The sequence below is a fragment of the Myotis daubentonii genome, chromosome 9, assembly GCF_963259705.1.
Source record: "Myotis daubentonii chromosome 9, mMyoDau2.1, whole genome shotgun sequence".
Classification (NCBI taxonomy): Eukaryota; Metazoa; Chordata; class Mammalia; order Chiroptera; family Vespertilionidae; genus Myotis; species Myotis daubentonii.
In genome coordinates, this window is record NC_081848.1 from 82,037,166 (window position 1) to 82,053,077 (window position 15,912).

General features: G+C 62.0%; 2 protein-coding genes across 5 annotated transcripts in view; one reads left to right on the plus strand and one right to left on the minus strand.

Annotated features, from left to right (window-relative positions):
- Positions 1 to 15,912, plus strand: part of MACROD1 (mono-ADP ribosylhydrolase 1) — a 128,998-nt gene that overhangs the window by 30,456 nt on the left and 82,630 nt on the right. The window lies entirely within an intron of this gene.
- Positions 5,445 to 15,912, minus strand: part of FLRT1 (fibronectin leucine rich transmembrane protein 1) — a 61,971-nt gene continuing 51,503 nt past the window's right edge. The window contains exon 3 of the mRNA XM_059710288.1: positions 5,445 to 9,720. Within this exon, the coding sequence (XP_059566271.1) occupies positions 7,647 to 9,671 (2,025 nt within the window). The 5' untranslated portion in view covers positions 9,672 to 9,720 and the 3' untranslated portion in view covers positions 5,445 to 7,646. The remainder of the gene's footprint in view (positions 9,721 to 15,912) is intronic.

A 15,912-nucleotide genomic window follows, 5' to 3' on the forward strand; every position in this document is an offset into this window, starting at 1 on the left:
GCAGGGGAGGAAGGGAAGGGGCCCCAGGGGGGCTGGGGTGCCTGGGCAGGGGTCCCTCGGCAGCGGAAGGGACCTTGGTCACAGGCTTGCGAGAGGTGAGGCACCCGCCTTCTGTAGGGGAGGGGCCCACCCTTCTCCAGGGCCCGGCTGAGGACCCCTCCCAGCCTCCCCCCCAGACCACCGGAACGGATCCCGCTCAACACCAAAGGCCACGCAACAACCTTGACCGGCAAAGGGGCCTGCTGCCGGCGGGTCTTCCAAACATTCCCTCTGCAGTTCACGCCCGGGGTGCTCTCAGCGGACTTCTCCCCTTTGCCTCCGGTTTGCACCCTCCTGGGGACATCTGTAATGAGCGGGCGTCCGCTCCAGCCAGCTGGCTCTCCACGGTCACCCCCTGCAGCTCCCCAACCTTCCGCACCATCGCTCCCCCCTTCTCTCCCTTCCAGAAGACAAACCTCACGTGCAGGGCCGTCCAGACCCCTCCCCACGGCTCTCAGCATCTCTGTGAGCTGCAAGGCACCAGGTTCCCCGTCCAAAGAACCCCCCACCCACTGCAGTCTGGCGCCCGGCCCTGGACGCCGGGTGGGCGTCTCAGCGGGCACACTGGCCTGCTGGCAGGTGGCGTGCTGGGTCGGGTAGAAAAAAGCTAAGGCTAGTGCCTGGTTGGCATGGCTCAGCAGTTGAGCATCGACCTATGAACCAGGAAGGTCACGGTTCGATTCCCGGTCGGGGCACACGCCCAGGTTGCGGGCTCGATCCCCAGTGTGGGGCGTGCAGGAGGCAGCCAATCTATGATTCTCTCTCATCACTGATGTTTCTATCTCTCCCTCTCTCTTTCTCTCTGAAATCAATAAAAACATATTTTTTAAAAAGAAAAGCTAAGGCTAGTTTCAGGCTTTTGTATCTTCCGCCGGGTAGCCAGAACTTTCGGAAACAGGACCAGCCAGAGGTGGGTGGTCGCTGGGACTCTGCAGGCATGTCCCCCGCGCAGGGCAGGTGTGGCAGCTCGTGCTGCTTTTGCTTTTCTCCGTCTTGAGGAGAAAGCTTGGTTCGTTCCTCCAGGGGGTGGTGCAGGGTGTGGGAACTCTTGATGGGAGGGTCACACAGGTGGGACACCCAGCCCTCTGCCTGGGGCTTGGCTCAGAGAGGGGTAACCGAGTCAGCCAGGCTGCCTGCGAACGCCGCCCACTGGCTGGATTTCCCCGTCAGGCTCGCAGCTGATGATCAGTGGGTCCAAGGGAGGGCGGAGTGAGATGCTTCAGAGAGGAGGAGCCCTGAGAGGGCCCTCGCGTGCTAGGCTGCCAGGGAGCAGGGGCCAGATTGGGGGTGGGGGTGGGGGTTGCTAACACGCCTGGGCCCTTTGCGCAGAGCCTGAGGGGGCAGATGTCGGCAGGAGGACAAGGAAGCGAGAGGCGGGTTGGAGAAGAGATGACGGAGCAGCCGTGTGCCAGGCGCTGTGCTGGGCTCAGTGACCCGACACGGACAAGCTCAGGGGCCTGGCACCCTGCCCGAGCAGCCGTCCGCCCTGACAGCTGTAAAAGAGATTTAGGGGCGGTGACAGCGAAGACCTTCCTGCAAGGACTCTCGGGCTCAGCGTTTCCGGCTTTCAGGTGTGGGGGACGGCGTGGGTGGGTGCGCAAGGACGGGGCTCAGGTGCCCTGCTCGCTCGGATGACTGCGGGGCCTCGGGCTGACTGCTAGGAAGTGGGGGTGAGCCCCCGCAGCATGCCCACTGCCCGCCCGGCACAAGCAGGGCACCTCGGTAGCACAAGGCCCTGGAAGGGTGGAGGGGGTGACCCCTGTCCAGCGGAAAGCAGGGCAGGAGCTGCCCCGGGGCTGAAGGTCTGCCCAGCGGAGAACAGGCCGCTTGGCCCCTGCGGCCTCAGGGGTCTGGGAGCGCCTGCAAATCCCATTTATGGTGGGAAAGTGGGCCTGACCGCAGCCATAATGGAACTTACGAAACCAGAGACAGACACTGTTAAAAATGCAAAGGGAAAAGGAGAAGGTAGAGGGAGGAGGAATCCAGAGCCTGGGGACCTTTCTGTGAGTGTTTTTAAAGAAGCAAACGTGGATTTTCCAGGCAAGTACTTGGAACATTTCAAAAGAAATGGTAACTGCTTAAAAGGCAGAGTGAACGGTGCCCCAGGCAGCCGCCAACCTGGCTGGGATGGATGTGCCGAGCCAGCAGCGCTGAGGGTGTCGAGTTAGGAAAACAGCCGGTGGGACGGTGGTGGGAGCCGGGACCCGCAGCCGAGGCTGGGAGGTGGCCCCAGGTGAGCCAGCCCCAGGGGTGGGCCACCCTCTGAACCCCCTGCCCAGACTGCTGGATGGAGTGGTGATGTCTGTGCTTCCTCTCCCAGGGGACACCGAGGGTGGGAATTTTGTGGCCTCTCTTTTGTAGCACAGGCAGCTCTTTGATGGGGCTGGGGGACGGCCTTGGTCTGGGGTTTTCAGAGGACCAGTCATTCGGAGCAGCAGTCATCCTCTCCATGTCTCCCTTTCAGGGTCCTGGGGATGATAACGTAAAGGGCAGGGGGACCAGGACCTTCTAGTCCAAGAACCAGGAAAATCCCTGCCATAGCCTCATCAAGTACTTGAATGCTCCCTGTGACGGAGAGCTCACTGCCTGATTCCTCTGCTAGGCCAGTTTCTCTTCCCTGCCTTCACTTTTCCCTTTACAGTTGGCCCCACGCCCCTTTCACTGACTGCAGGGAACGGATGGATCGGAGACACACCCATCCTGGAACAGAAAGAAGCAGAAAAGCTCATGGCTTGAGTCCTACTCTCTGACTGGCCTGGCCACTTCCCCTCACTTTGGACTGCCGCGGGCGGACAGAATCTGGAGGGCAGGGGGAGAGGCTCTGCTGGGGGCTGGGACAGCTTCTGAATGACTGTTGTCAGGGCCGAGTAGCCCACCCTGGCTTAGAGCCAGAGCACAAGGCCCCGGATGGAGGCAGACTTGGTTTCTCTGAAGGCAATGCTTGAGCCCCAGCTTCATCCACCCCGGGCACGCCTGGGTGGTGTCGGCCTTCAGCTCCCCCCCCCCCCCCCAGCAGCTGCAAAGAGGCAGCCCCTGAGCCCGGCTCGTCAAATCCCTGCTACACGCATGGTCACTGGGGGCAGGTTCATAAAACTCGAAAAATCCCCTTTTCCTTCACCTCCAAGGAGTTTAATCTTTCCTAATCAATTTAGCAGACTCGCTTGGTTGTAAATGGTAATGATTTGCATTTTTGAGCCTTTCATCCCTCCTCAGGAAAAAAGGATGCTCCTCTGCCTGCATTCTGGAAGGCTGTGAATTGCTCGTTAGCACTCAGCCTGGCCGCGGTCCAGCGCCAGGTGTCTGCTGCCCATCACCTGCGCCGACTGAACGCAGGAGGGGGCCTGGGCTCGTGGGATGCCCACAGCTGACCCTGGCCATGTCCTGGCCCCGAGAGCTCGGTCTGGTCCTTGGGGGCACAGACTGCCATGCACCCCGAGGCCCCTCCTTCCAGCAGGCGCCCCGGCCCCATCGCTCCCTGTCTGCCGCATCCAATTTTCCTTGTATTTTTCATAAGCATCAGCCTCAGGTGCCCGGTCCTCCTCCCTAGTGCATTCAGCAGACGCAGGTTTCCGGAGTGGCGTGGGCTGGCTTTGGGACTCGTGCTGCCATTTTCGGGGGGGCAGGGCGCCCTCCCCTCGGTCCCCAGCTCCCAGGGGGTGAGGAGGGAGGCTCCGGTGCAGCCCCAGGCGCGCTGCCCAGCCCCGTCTCCAGGCTCCGTTCAGCCTGCTCAGACCCACGGGCGTCCCTCACCTGGCCGTCCCTCCTCTCTGGTCCTCCGTCACCTATTGGACCAACCAGTTCCAGGATGTGCGGAGGGAGGTGGTCTCTGGAGCACCCAGCTTTACCGACGGGGGAAACAAGCTGTGGATTTGCAAAGCACACTTTCCCCGTAGCTCTCTGGGGGGCCCCCCAGCCCCTCCTCCCTCTCTGCCTGGCCTTGGGCTCCCCTTGTTGGGGCTGGTGGGCTTCCCTGGACCCGTCAGGGAGGAGGAGAGGCACAGGCAGGAGGGGCCTTTATTCAGGCTTCGGGTGGGGAAGCCTGGGCCCCCCAGCCACTGCCATCTTCCCAGCCGCTGTCACCTCCTCTGCCAGCATCACCCAGAGCGAGAAGCCCCGGCCCCAGCTCCTGCCCCCGAGCCCAGCACCGCGGCCCTGGGCGGGGTCGCCCCCTGGTTAGCCACCGGCCTGTTACCGTGGAGGCGGCCCAGGAAGCCGGAGCCAATTTCCAGGAGAAGATGGAGGCTTCCTCAGGAGGCCACCGGAAGAGGGACGGAGAACAGAGAAGAAAAGGAGCTTTTGATGCACGTCATGTCTGTGGAGCCGAGTATGACTAATTAATAGATTTTATTCTTAGTCATCTCTGAAGCATTCCATACATTGGGCCCAACGCCTGAGCTGAGCTTAGAGGCCTCGTTCGCAAAATGCAAATGGCTCGCCTGGCCCTGCTGCCTCCTCTCCTTCCCTTTTTTTTTTTTAAAGGGGAAATTTAAAGGAAAATTGCCATGTAATAGAAAAGAGAGTCCAATCGCTACATCTAATTACCACGAAGGGTAAACCACTTAACCAAAGAAATGTCGTGGGCTTTTTTTTTGCTTTAAACCTGCTTTAAATGCCACAAAACGCACTGGTCCCCGCCGAGGCCAGCAAGGTTGCCCTGGCTGGTCGGAGGCTGCCGGGGTCCGGCGGGCCACCCACCGAAGGCAGATTCCAGACAGAAGTGGTGGCCCAGGCCCCGGCTTGTCTTCACGGGCCCTGTGTCCTCACATGCATCCGGGGGGTGGGGTGGTTCCCGGGACATCCTCCCTCTCGTCGTTACGTGGCCGGCCAGCTGCGGGGAGCTGGATCGGCGGGAGTGGGGTTTCAGAGTGGACCTGGCTTTAGTCCCCTCCCTGGCTTGGGGGGACGGGAGGCAGCAGATATCCCGGTCCCGCGCTCAGACAGAACACTGGGAAGATGTTGGGGTGCTTAGGGCAGAAAAGATGAGGGCGGGCCCCAGGGCGCTGGCTGGGCCAGGTCTCCACGAACTTCTGCGCCTACAGGGGTGGGACAAGGCGCGGCGAGTCAGGCAGGGCCTGGGCTCTGAGCCCCCGTGTGAGCCCTGCCTGAGCGCTGGTCGTGCAGGAGCCGGAGTAGGAGAGGGGCTCTGTCCTGGGGCTGGGCGGCCAGGCCTGCTTAATGCTCTGGGGGGAATGTTCCGCACAGGCTGGTCCCAGGCCTGCAAGGCCCTCCCTTACACGCATTCCCCACGGCCTGGGCCCCCTACTGCCCCCGCCTCGGAGGGATGACCTGACCCCTGCCTGGCCCGGGGAGAGGAGGGAGGGCCTCGAGGGGGAGGGGGGCTGAGCAGGTTGGCAGTGGGGGCCTGGGGGCTGATAGTGGGGTGTCCAGGGACACTGGCGGAAGGCAGGAGGGGTGCCTTGAGGGAGGGGACCTCACTTCAGAAACAGCAGAGACCATGGACGCCTGCCCTCCAGCCAGCGCCCCACAACCGCGCGCACCCTCTCCTCCCGGCCACCGCCCCCCCCCCCGGCACCCCTCCGCCCCTCCGAGCTGCCGGGAATGGGGACGAGCCTGTGTCTGGAGGCCCCACAGGCCAAAGGGAGGCCACCTTTGTACACACGTGGAATTAAGGCTTGGAAAATCTCTCCTGACACTGAGAAAACAGGAAAAGGGAAAAAGGTTTGTTTCCGAATGCAAGGTGTCCCTGCCCCTCGGCCCGTCCCTGGGGCTGGGGAGCGGGGAGCCCCACTGGGTGGGACCCTTCTGTCGGCCAGGCCACGGCGAGCCCGGCTGCGTCTCGCCTCCATCTCACGCAGGTCTCGTGTCCGTTCCTGCCCACCCCCTTCCCTGAAGGGCCAGCAGCATCTTTTCATGTCCATCGAGCCGTCAGCCCAGGCCCTGGGCCCGCTGTCAGCCTCGCCCTCCTGCCTCTGGCTTTTGTCAGAGCAGCTGAGGCCTTTGAAAACGCCGCCACCAGCAGCTGGACCCCTTCTCATCCTCCCTGCCCTCCGGCCATCGCCGCTCCTCTGGCACCGCTCTGCCCGGTGCAGGGCACGTGGCATGCTGACGGAGGGCGACCCCGTTCCCGAGAGCAGGGACGCAGAGCGAGCAGAACCCCGGGCGCCCGTCCGCTCTTCCGTCCGGATTTGTGTCGTTATTTCGTCATTTCACGGCTCGCCACGCTGCACCGTCAGCTGATAAATGATGGCCACGCTGCTTCCAGGGGAGGCAATCAGCCTTACCTCTGGGAGGGCCCCGGTCAGTGCCCTTTTGGGGGCCGGCTTGTTTCTCGGGAGACCTGGGCCCCCGCCTCTAGAACAGTCCAGCTGAGTGTTTTGCACTCAGGAGTTTTTCCCCGGGGTTTTTCTGAGAATCTTCATGTCTTTTTCTGGGTGTTGTTTGAGCGGCCATGGAAACCATTAACTCTAATCAGCTGATGTAAAAGAACACACAGAACCCATCCCTGCACCAGCTTCCTGTCCCAGGAGGAAGCAGAGCACAGAGAAGGAGTACTGAGGTGACTGCGTGTGTGTGTGTGTGTGTGGGGGTGGGGGGGTGGGGATCGGGGGGCGGGGGGTGAAGATACTGGCAGTTAAAGGAAGTTTCTCTATAGCAGAAAGGAGCATGGCCCAGCTCTGGCCAACCTGAGATAGGATCAAACTGGAAGCATCCCTTGCCCAGGGTCCCCCCCAGCCACCCGCCCAGAACAGACACGCCTCTGCCTTTAGGAACGGCATTGTCCCCCCACCCCACTCCGATCCCCAGCACACCGTGTCTACTTACTCAATGATCGTTAGGGGAAAGCAACATGTTCATGACTCTATTGTCTCAAGAAATGGGACGAACCGACCCAAGAAGCGCGGCCAGGACCGTCTCCGCGGCTCTACCGACCCGTCCGGGTTCAGAGACGCAACCTCGCGATGGGTGGATAGACGCGCTTCCAAGTGGCCGGGGGGCTGCAGCTTCCGGAGGCTTCCACGGCGTGTGGTCCATGGAAGTGGAGCGGGTTCCGATAGGAAAAGGGGAGTTTAGTTTTTAATCGGTTACATCATTGTTCAAAGGACGCAGTAAAAGACGCGATATTTCTGGAAATCTGCGAGGGAAATGGTAGGGGGAGAACCGGGGAGAGACCGAAGAAAAGCTCTTCCTCCCGCTCTCCCATCTCGTCGCTGCCGGCGCGGCTGGCGGCGAGCTGCGCGGGGGCGTCCGTGTCCCACGGCGGCTTCTCTCTGACGGTCCCCTCAGAGCAGGAGGCGCGCACAGACGCGGTACAGGTAGTATCTTTCCACTTCAGGGGAGAACGCCCTGACCCAACCCTTCCTGCAATATTATTTTTAGTCCTTCCCTCCCCAACTGGCATAATTTGGTATAAATTATGTCTTCAGCAACGTCAACCCACCCCCCTCCCGTCTTCTGTCCTTAAAAAACGTGTTTTCTCGGCTGTGTTCTAGAAGTGTCAGCCCTCCCCTGGGAAACGCTGCCGTTTGCTGGGAAAGTCGCCGTGGAGTTTCTTCTCCTTGCTGTGTCGGATGGCAGCAAGCGGGGCAAAGCCACGGGGTCGCCGCGCCAGGAGGAGGTGGGAGCGGGGGCGGGCGGCCCGGCGGGCATCATGTGTAGGAATAGTCTACGTCGGGGATGCCGCCGCCACGGTAGCCCCGGGTGGTGCCGTAGCCGATGGTGTGCGTGCCCTTGCACAGGCTGCTGCCGTTGGAGGGGAAGATGGTGTGGACCACGTACTCCTCTTTGGCGTGGTAAGGGTTAATGGGCAGCCTCTGCAGCCCCGGGCCTCGGAGTTCCAGGATGGAGTTGTCCTTCTTGGTCCCCGACTCCAGATAGCTGTCCTTTTTCTGGCCGCCTCGGTGGTAGGCCCGCTCCCGGGTCAGCAGGTCCCCGGCCCGGTTCACGTACCAGCAGATGGCCCCCAGGACCAGGAAGAGCAACACGAGGGCCACAGCGCCCCCAATGATGCCCGCCAGGGGCAGGCCGACCATGGGGTTGGCATTCTGCTCCTGGTTGAGTGTGGTGGTGGGGCCGTAGCTGTCGGCTGTCTCCGCCTTGGCGCACACGGGCGTCTCATCGGCCACGTAGGTGTTGCCCGTCTCCATGGTGACCATGCAGATGATGTAGGTGGACTTGGGCTCCAGGGCTGTCAGCAGGTACTCCGTCTTGTCCCCCTGCACCAGGGTCTCTGTGATGGAGCCCACGGCCGGGCTGTGGCCCAGGCGCAGCCAGCTGAGCCGGAAGGAGGAGGCAGGGAGCGTGGCCTTCCACGTGATACGGATGGAGTCCGCTGTCAGGGGCTTCACGTGGATGACCAGGGTCTTGGCGCCATCGCCCGTGGCCATGGGGTAGTCAAGGTTGGAGTCGGGAAGGCGCAGCCCCGGCCTCTTGGCCTTGAGGGTGAAGAGGGAGCCCTGGGGTGTGGTGGCAGAGGCGTGGTTGCTGGCGGTGGTCTTGGCGGCCGCATGGGCCGCGCCGCCCGGTGGCCCCGCCTCGAAGCACTCGTCCATCTCGCTGGTGATGTCCTTGATGGCCATGCCCCGGACCTTCTCGGGGCCCTGGCACATGAGGCCGCGCACATTGACCACGGCCGCCCGCGCCTTCACCCAGTCCCGCAGCCACATGAGGTTGCAGCTGCAGAACCAGGGGTTGTTCCGGAGCAGCAGCTGAGCCAGGTTCTCCAGGTCGTCGAACAGGCCGCGGGGCAGCGTGGTCAGGTTGTTGTTGGACAGGTCCAGGCGCTCCAGCTCGCGCATCTTGGCCAGCGTGTTGTAGGGGATGTGGCTGATGGCGTTGTCCTGCAGGTAGAGCTTCTGCAGGTGGGCGCTGGGCAGGTTGAGGGGCGGGGCGGCCAGCGAGTTGCGCACCAGCGAGAGCTCGGTGAGGTTCTGCAGGCGGCTGAAGGTGTCGTCGGCGATGCGCTGGTTGGCCAGCAGGTTGCCGTCGAGCACCAGGCGCCGGAGGCTGTGGAGGCCCTTGAAGGCGTGCAGCGGGATGGTGGAGATGCGGTTGTCGTCCAGCCGCAGCTCCTCCAGCGTGCGGGGCAGCCCGGAGGGGATGCTGCTCAGGTGGTTCCGGCTCAGGAAGAGCAGCTTGAGCTGCCGGCTGTCGGCGAAGGCGTCCTCCTCGATGCTGACGGTGGACACGGAGTTGTCGTCCAGGTGCAGCTTCTCCAGAAGCGGGATGCGGGCCAGCGAGTCCCTGGCGATGGCGCGCACGTTGTTGTCCTGCAGGTGCAGCTCCCGCAGGGAGCGGGGCAGGTTGACGGGGAACTCGTCCAGGGCGTTGTCGTACAGGTAGATGACCTGCACGCTGACCTTGGTCTTGAGGCCCTGGGGGATGCCGGCGTTGGTGATCTGGTTGTTCTGCAGGAAGAGGGTGGTGGCGTCGTCGGGGATGTCGGCGGGGATGGAGGTGAGCCCCCGGTCGTTGCAGTAGATGAAGCCGTTGTCGCAGCGGCACACGGAGGGGCAGGTGGTGCTGTCGATGACCTCCGTCAGGAAGGCGATGAGCCCGTAGCAGAGGAAGAGCCAGTCGCGCAGGTCCATGGTGGCCGTGGTCATCACGACAGTGGCCGTCACCGTGGCAGCGGGAGTGGTGGTGGCGGAGGCAGTGGGGTGTGCCACCACCATGGTGGATGGCGGGGGGAACCGGGCCTCACCTGACTTGGGGCCTCAGCACCTGCAAGGAGCACAAGACACGTGCGGTCAGAGGGCGTCGCGTCGCAGCGGCCGCCCGCGTGCCACCAAGAGGCCGCTGCGGGCGGGGACGTGGGGCGGAAATCAAGCCTGGAGGCACAGGCGCCCGGCCCCTCCGTGCCCCGGTCATGTCACAGGTGACCACTCAGGCTGAGGTGGACTCTGGCTAACTTCAAACCTGTGGGAGAGGCATGTTGCCCGTGAATGAGACGGAGGCTGCCCGCCCCCCCCCGACGGCGACCCCGCGCCGCGGGCGAGGCTCCTCTAGCCACGGCCACACCGCAGCTCCGCTTTCTTCTTTCAAGATCTCACACTGAAGCGGTTTTCACGGCTAATGCCACACGTGGCGGTCCACGTCGATGGGATGGATTTAGGGCGTGTTTTATGGATTCCGAGCCATTTCTCACTGGAGTGAGGAACTCACATCTGGCTCAGGCCCAGGGTTTGCCGGGAGAGCTTGTCTCGGGGAGGCCTGCGAGCTCGGGCGGGGGGGGGGGGTGGGGGGCGGGGGGGGCGTGCCCAGAACCTGCGGAAAAGGAGCTGCCAGCGCCGTCAGTGCTGAGCGCTGGAGAGCGGGCGCTTCATTGTCTGGTGTTAAAACATGTCCTGTGTCACTCGTGCATTTTACAGACAAAGGACAGAGGTGTCAACAGAGCTGCTTCCTCGCGTATTTACAGAAACCTCTCTTCATCAGAGGTGCCCTCCCTAGCTCTGCGCTCTGTGGGAGATGACTCCACACCTCGTCCCCTTCCGAAAGTCACAAAACTTGAATGTGTATATGTGTATGTATTTTTGTTACATTTAAAGAAATGAGACACAAAAGGAGGGAGGGACCCATGCTCTGAGGGACTTGCCTGGAGGTGTAATTTCAGTTTTCACAAATGGAAAAATTGCAGCATAGACCTTTCTCATTATTTTACTGTTCATAATGGTTTTTAAAAAAAAGCAATTAAAGAGAAATTATCTTTCAACCTCAGTGGGGAAGGTATCTCCACGCAGCAGGCCAAGGCCTGCTGTATAAATCCCGGTTCACAAAGGCTTTTCAGGGGTGGGGCAGTGGCCCCTCGGAGCCCCACCGAGGCCCCGGCCGGGGCAGGCCTGGGGTACAGAGCAGAACCGGGACACGCTCAGCGCGGGAGCCAGTCGGGGCCTCACTCCACGCCCTAGCAGCCAAGTGTCTCCGTGTCTCAGCCCTGTCACACCCTCTTCCTTCTGTGTCTCTATACCAGGACTGCTCTTCTCCATCTAGCAAACTGCTCCTCACCCTCCAGGACCAGGCTCAGATGCCCTCTCCTCTGCTGGGCTTCCTGATGCCAGATAGAGCTTCCGTCTGCTCCGTCATCCATCCTTCTATCCACCCGTCCACTCACTGAGCCATCCATCCATCCGTCCATCCTTCCATCCATCCGCCACCCCCACTCACTCATCCGTCTGTCCATCCCCCACTCACTCATCCATCCATGCACCTGGCCACCCAGTCACCCAACAGATGTCTGTTCAGCCCATACCATATGCCACTTGTTCTGGCCACGTGTGATTCAGTTCTGGGGGGATGGTAGCTCATCCTATAATAAAGACCTCGCCTAGAGCTTTAGGAATTATTAAGTCATTTAATCCTCCCAGCACCCAGGAGGTCGGAGCCCGTCTCATTCCCATTTCACAGATGAGAAAGCTGAGTGTGGGGATGTGAACGTCGTCACGACCACTGAAGCCTCGGCCAGAGTCTGGGTCACCAGGCCCAAAGCGCTGAGTGTCTGGACTGTGGGTCATGCTGTTTTGGTGACGATCGTGTTTTAATGTTGCAACTACATCTCGGGCGCTCGAGGGCCGGGGCCAGGGGCTATGGTGGCCTGGCGTGGCGTGGCATCAGTGGCCACCGAGTACAGAAGGGACTGAGAACGTGGGAGCACCCCCACATTCACGCCGTTTGCATTTACAGGGGCCTTGCCCAGCCTGCAGCTCCAAGGCCTCTGGAGAGAGCTCAGGCTTCGCCTGCCGCCAATGCACTAACCCGCCCAGGGCCTGTCTGCAGCACTAAGCTTTGTCTACAGGGTCCCCCAGGGCAGGGCAGGGGCCAGCCCAGGACACACTGAGGATCGGGGGGAAGGGTGCCGGGGTCTGCACCTGGAACCAGAGGGGGAAGAGGGGGGCTGAGCCATGCCCAGCATCGGGGCCCTTGAAGCCAGCTCAGGCTCCCTCCACCAGCACCCACGGCCTGAGGGACCAAGGACTGCAGCCTCGGACCTCGGGCCCCAGCCCAGGCTACGGGCCTCACCCCACTCACACCCCACCCTCGGGAGGTGGAGGTGGTCTGCGCTTCCTGCAGGTTAGGCTGTCGTCTTTGTTTCCCTGACCAGGCTCCCCAGCCACTTCCCTCTCTCATCTCCCACCCGGAGCCTCGCACCATGCTCCCCAGCCCCTCCTGCCCTCAGCGGCATTGAGAGCCACCGCGTAAGATGTGGGAGGGGCCTGGGTATCCCAGGCTGCCCAACCTTAACTGACCACTGACTCCCCTACCTGTCGTCATACCCGGGACTGGGAAGGGCCCTGGCCCAGATCATAGGACGGATGGGCTCAGAGCAGGGAATGGTCCCATAGACCTGGGTAGGCCCACCTCCAGAGGACAGGGATGAGCCCAGGCAGCAGGGGGAGCCCTCGAGCCAGACCTCACCCACCCCCTTCACAGGCATATGTCTGTACCTTCACCCTGTCACTCACTCACACACACACACACACACACACACACACACATACACACACGTCCTCTGGCCCATTTTACAGCTGAGCAGCTTGAGGCTCAGGGGTGAGGGGCCTACCCAGGGTCACAGCCAGCCCGGGGTTCTAGCTGCACATCTGTCCCTTACCCTGCATGGAGCCAGAACTTCGAAGGTGATGGAGCCTGGGGGTCCTGTCCCAAGCTGCTTATGAGCAGAGGGTCAGGGCCAGGGCAGGTGCTGAGGACAGGAAGGTGCAGGCCTGCCCAAGGCCACCCCCTCGGTCTCAGGGGTCAAGGCCGAGCCTGGGGGAGCCTCTGCCTGGGCCCCAGCAAATGGTCAGAGGACACCCCCCGCCCTGGTCTGCCAAGGCTGCGTCCTGGCACGGGGATGCGGCGGCCCCTGTGCTCTGCTGTGCCAGGCCAGTGCCCTGAGCAGGGGGCAGGCTTGTTCAGGCCAAAGGCAAGGTCAGCCGCCGCCTTCTCTGGCATGGAAGTCCGTTCCCGGTGCCCACTCAGCTCATGGCTGCAGCCAGCAGCCTCCAGAGGCCCTGGCATCCATGACGGAGTGTAAATTGCATATTTCAGAGATGCCTGATGGATAACCAACCAGCATCTGGGAGGCAGGAACCCAAGGCCTCTCTGTTTCCCTATCCGTGGGCCTCATCCATCTTGGTTCAAGTCTCTTCTGCTAGCCCTTCCGCAAGGCCACAGCTCTGAGCCCCCTGGTTCTGGGGGAGTAGGGCGGGGCCTGGGCTGGGGGGGGCGGGGGGAGCACGCCTTGCTGGAGGAGCCCATTAATTGCCCAGGTGCTAGGCAGCCTTTTATTCCCGAGTTGTGTGTTGGGTGGTTTATGTGACCATCAAATTAAACCCGGTAAATCGCCTGTCTTTTATGGGGCCACTTGTCATCGCTGCACGGGTCCCCCAGACTTCAGCATGGTGTGAGTTATGGCCTGCCAGCTCCATGACTGACAGCAGGATCCTTGATCTGCTGTTGGGGGGAGGGGAGGGGAGGAGTGAGGTGGCTCAGACTGGAGGTATCCAGACCCCTATCAGCCGAGGGGCACCGTTCTTGGCCTTTGCTACTAGCTCCTGCCATCTTCCAGGACAGAGAAACCTGGGTTTGAGTCCTGCCTCGGCCACCTCCAGGCTGTGTGACCCTGAGCAAGCTACTGGCCCTCTCTGAGCTTCAGTTCATCTATGAGTGTGGCCATAGAGGATGCAATAAGGTAATATGTGCAAAGGACCCCCTCATAAGGGCAGCCTGGATGTGACAGATGCCTGAGGTTTCACAGCTGCTGGGATTCTCCCGCTGCCCCAGGCACGCTGGCCGAGGCTCTGTGTCAACTGCGTGTCTCTGTCCTCTGCTCCCCACCAGCCCCGTCTTCACTCCCCTCCATGCTGAGCCTCCAGGTGCACTGGGAGCCCACAGGCCGCACTGCTACCTGGCAGGACTCCTCGCCTTGTGCTTCCTCAGCCCTCCCCGCAGGCTGGGTGGGAGCACTGGTCCTACATCCGGCATCAGTGCGGGCCCATCAGCGCCAGTGAGGAACCTGAGGATTCCGGGTGACGGTGACTCCACGAAAGAGGCGTGTGAGGAGGGAGGACAGCAGGGCACTGGGTTAGAACCCGGCCTCCCAGTCCCCGGCTGCGGGACCGGGGTGGTGCCTCTCTGGGTCGCGGTCTCCTCATCTGTAACGTGCTGCTGAGGGAGGGCGTGGGGAGTGCCCAGCACAGGCCGGTGGTTTGGGGAAGAAGAGCTGCCCCAACTGTCCCCAGGGAGGACCCCAAGGCCCTCCCATGGCCACTCGGGGCGGCTGCCCACTAGTCCTGGCTGAGCTTCCGAAGAGGGAGGGCAGACACAGGGCCGGGAAGCGGAGGCAGGACAAAGGCCGCCCCTCGCCCCCCCCTACCCCCAGACCCTCCCTTCAGCAAGAATAATTGTTGTGTTTTCCTAAACCTTGCCAGGCCCTCACCCACTGGCAGGGCAGGGCCCCAGGCAGGAGCGAGGTGTGCAGGGCAGGCTGGGGACAGAAGCAGTTTCAGCCCCAGGAAGGGGGAGGCGGGAGGACCCCAACCCACCAGGCAGGGGGCTCTACCAAGGCAGGGTCCCCTCCATATCTGTGGTGGGTCCTCAGCAAATTTTTGTTTAAATAATGAGGGGCTACCTCCCCGGTTATAAGCCACATGGAGGGAGGGAGGTCAAGAGGCAGAGGGGGGCGCAGCCTCTCCCTCTCTGCCCAGGGCGGCCTGGGAGAGCCTGGCCACCTCCAGGACGCCCCTCCGCTGAGAAGGCAGGCACGGCCTCGGGTCTCAGGCCTTCACCCGCAAGGTGGGACCGTGAACCATCCACTCCCCTGGGTTCTTGGGCGGATAAAGGACGGTGATGTTCACGCCTGCGCGGAGGGCCTGGCGCAGAGTGGGGGTCAGAACCGGCAGCAGCGCTGTCACTAGCGACGGCAGCGCGCCCCTGCAGGTCCAGGAGATGGGGCGGCCGGTGAGGAGGGGAATCTGGGATTTTAGCGGTCTAAGCCCACGGGACACCTCCTTGGGGCGGCAGGGGGGGCGGGGGGGCTGGATGCTACGGCCCTCAAGGCCCTTCTCACCCTACGCTGCACAGCTCCACGCCTGATCTGTCTGCTGGTGCCATTGAGAACTTGTAACGCGTGGGGGGTGGGGGTAGGGATTCTTTTAAAACCTGAAGTTAATTATTTTTCTAATTTCATGCTGCATGCATTATGCATCAGTAGTTATCACTGGCGGTAATTGCAGGCAGGTATGCAAATCCACTAAAACCGTACCAGTACCTCCCGCTCATCTCCCCTCGCAGGCCGCCTGGGCGGGGCCGGGCCGGGGTGTCCTGAACTTCCGAGAATGTAAATCGCTTTTAAAAATAAGACTTTAAAATTGGGTCTTAGGAGGTTAATTATATTGATAACAGTGTTCGATATGACACTGTTCAGGGCCGGGAGGGGGAGGGGGGATGAAAGGAGACACGTGTAATTTTGTCTCTTTCTCTCCGGCGTCATTTAATAAGCGGTCCCACACCTGACACTTCCCCCGTCAGTGTGCATTTTTGGTAAAGCTGCCTGGACTCAGGCTCAGTTCCTTTTGGGAAGGAAAAGGAGCCGCCGGGGAGTTTCAGGGGCAGGAGGGGGCCCCGAGGTCCTTTATTCTGGGGGGCTGGGAGGAAGGAAGAGGGAGGGGCAGCGCCTGCAGGGCTGGGACAGCCCCAGAGAACAGGGCAGTGGCCCCCTGGGCCTGCCCTGCCGGCCTCCTCAGCAGCCGGGATCCTGGCAGCCAGGGGCCGAGAGAGGAGCGGGTGACCCGGAAAGACCATGTCTGGCGATGCTGCCGATCATGTGGCAGAGGCTGGGAGCTGGGCGGAGGTGGGGCACCTTCACCATGCAGGCCCTGGTCCTGGTGAGACCCCCCCGCCCCGCCTAGTATGTAGGACAAG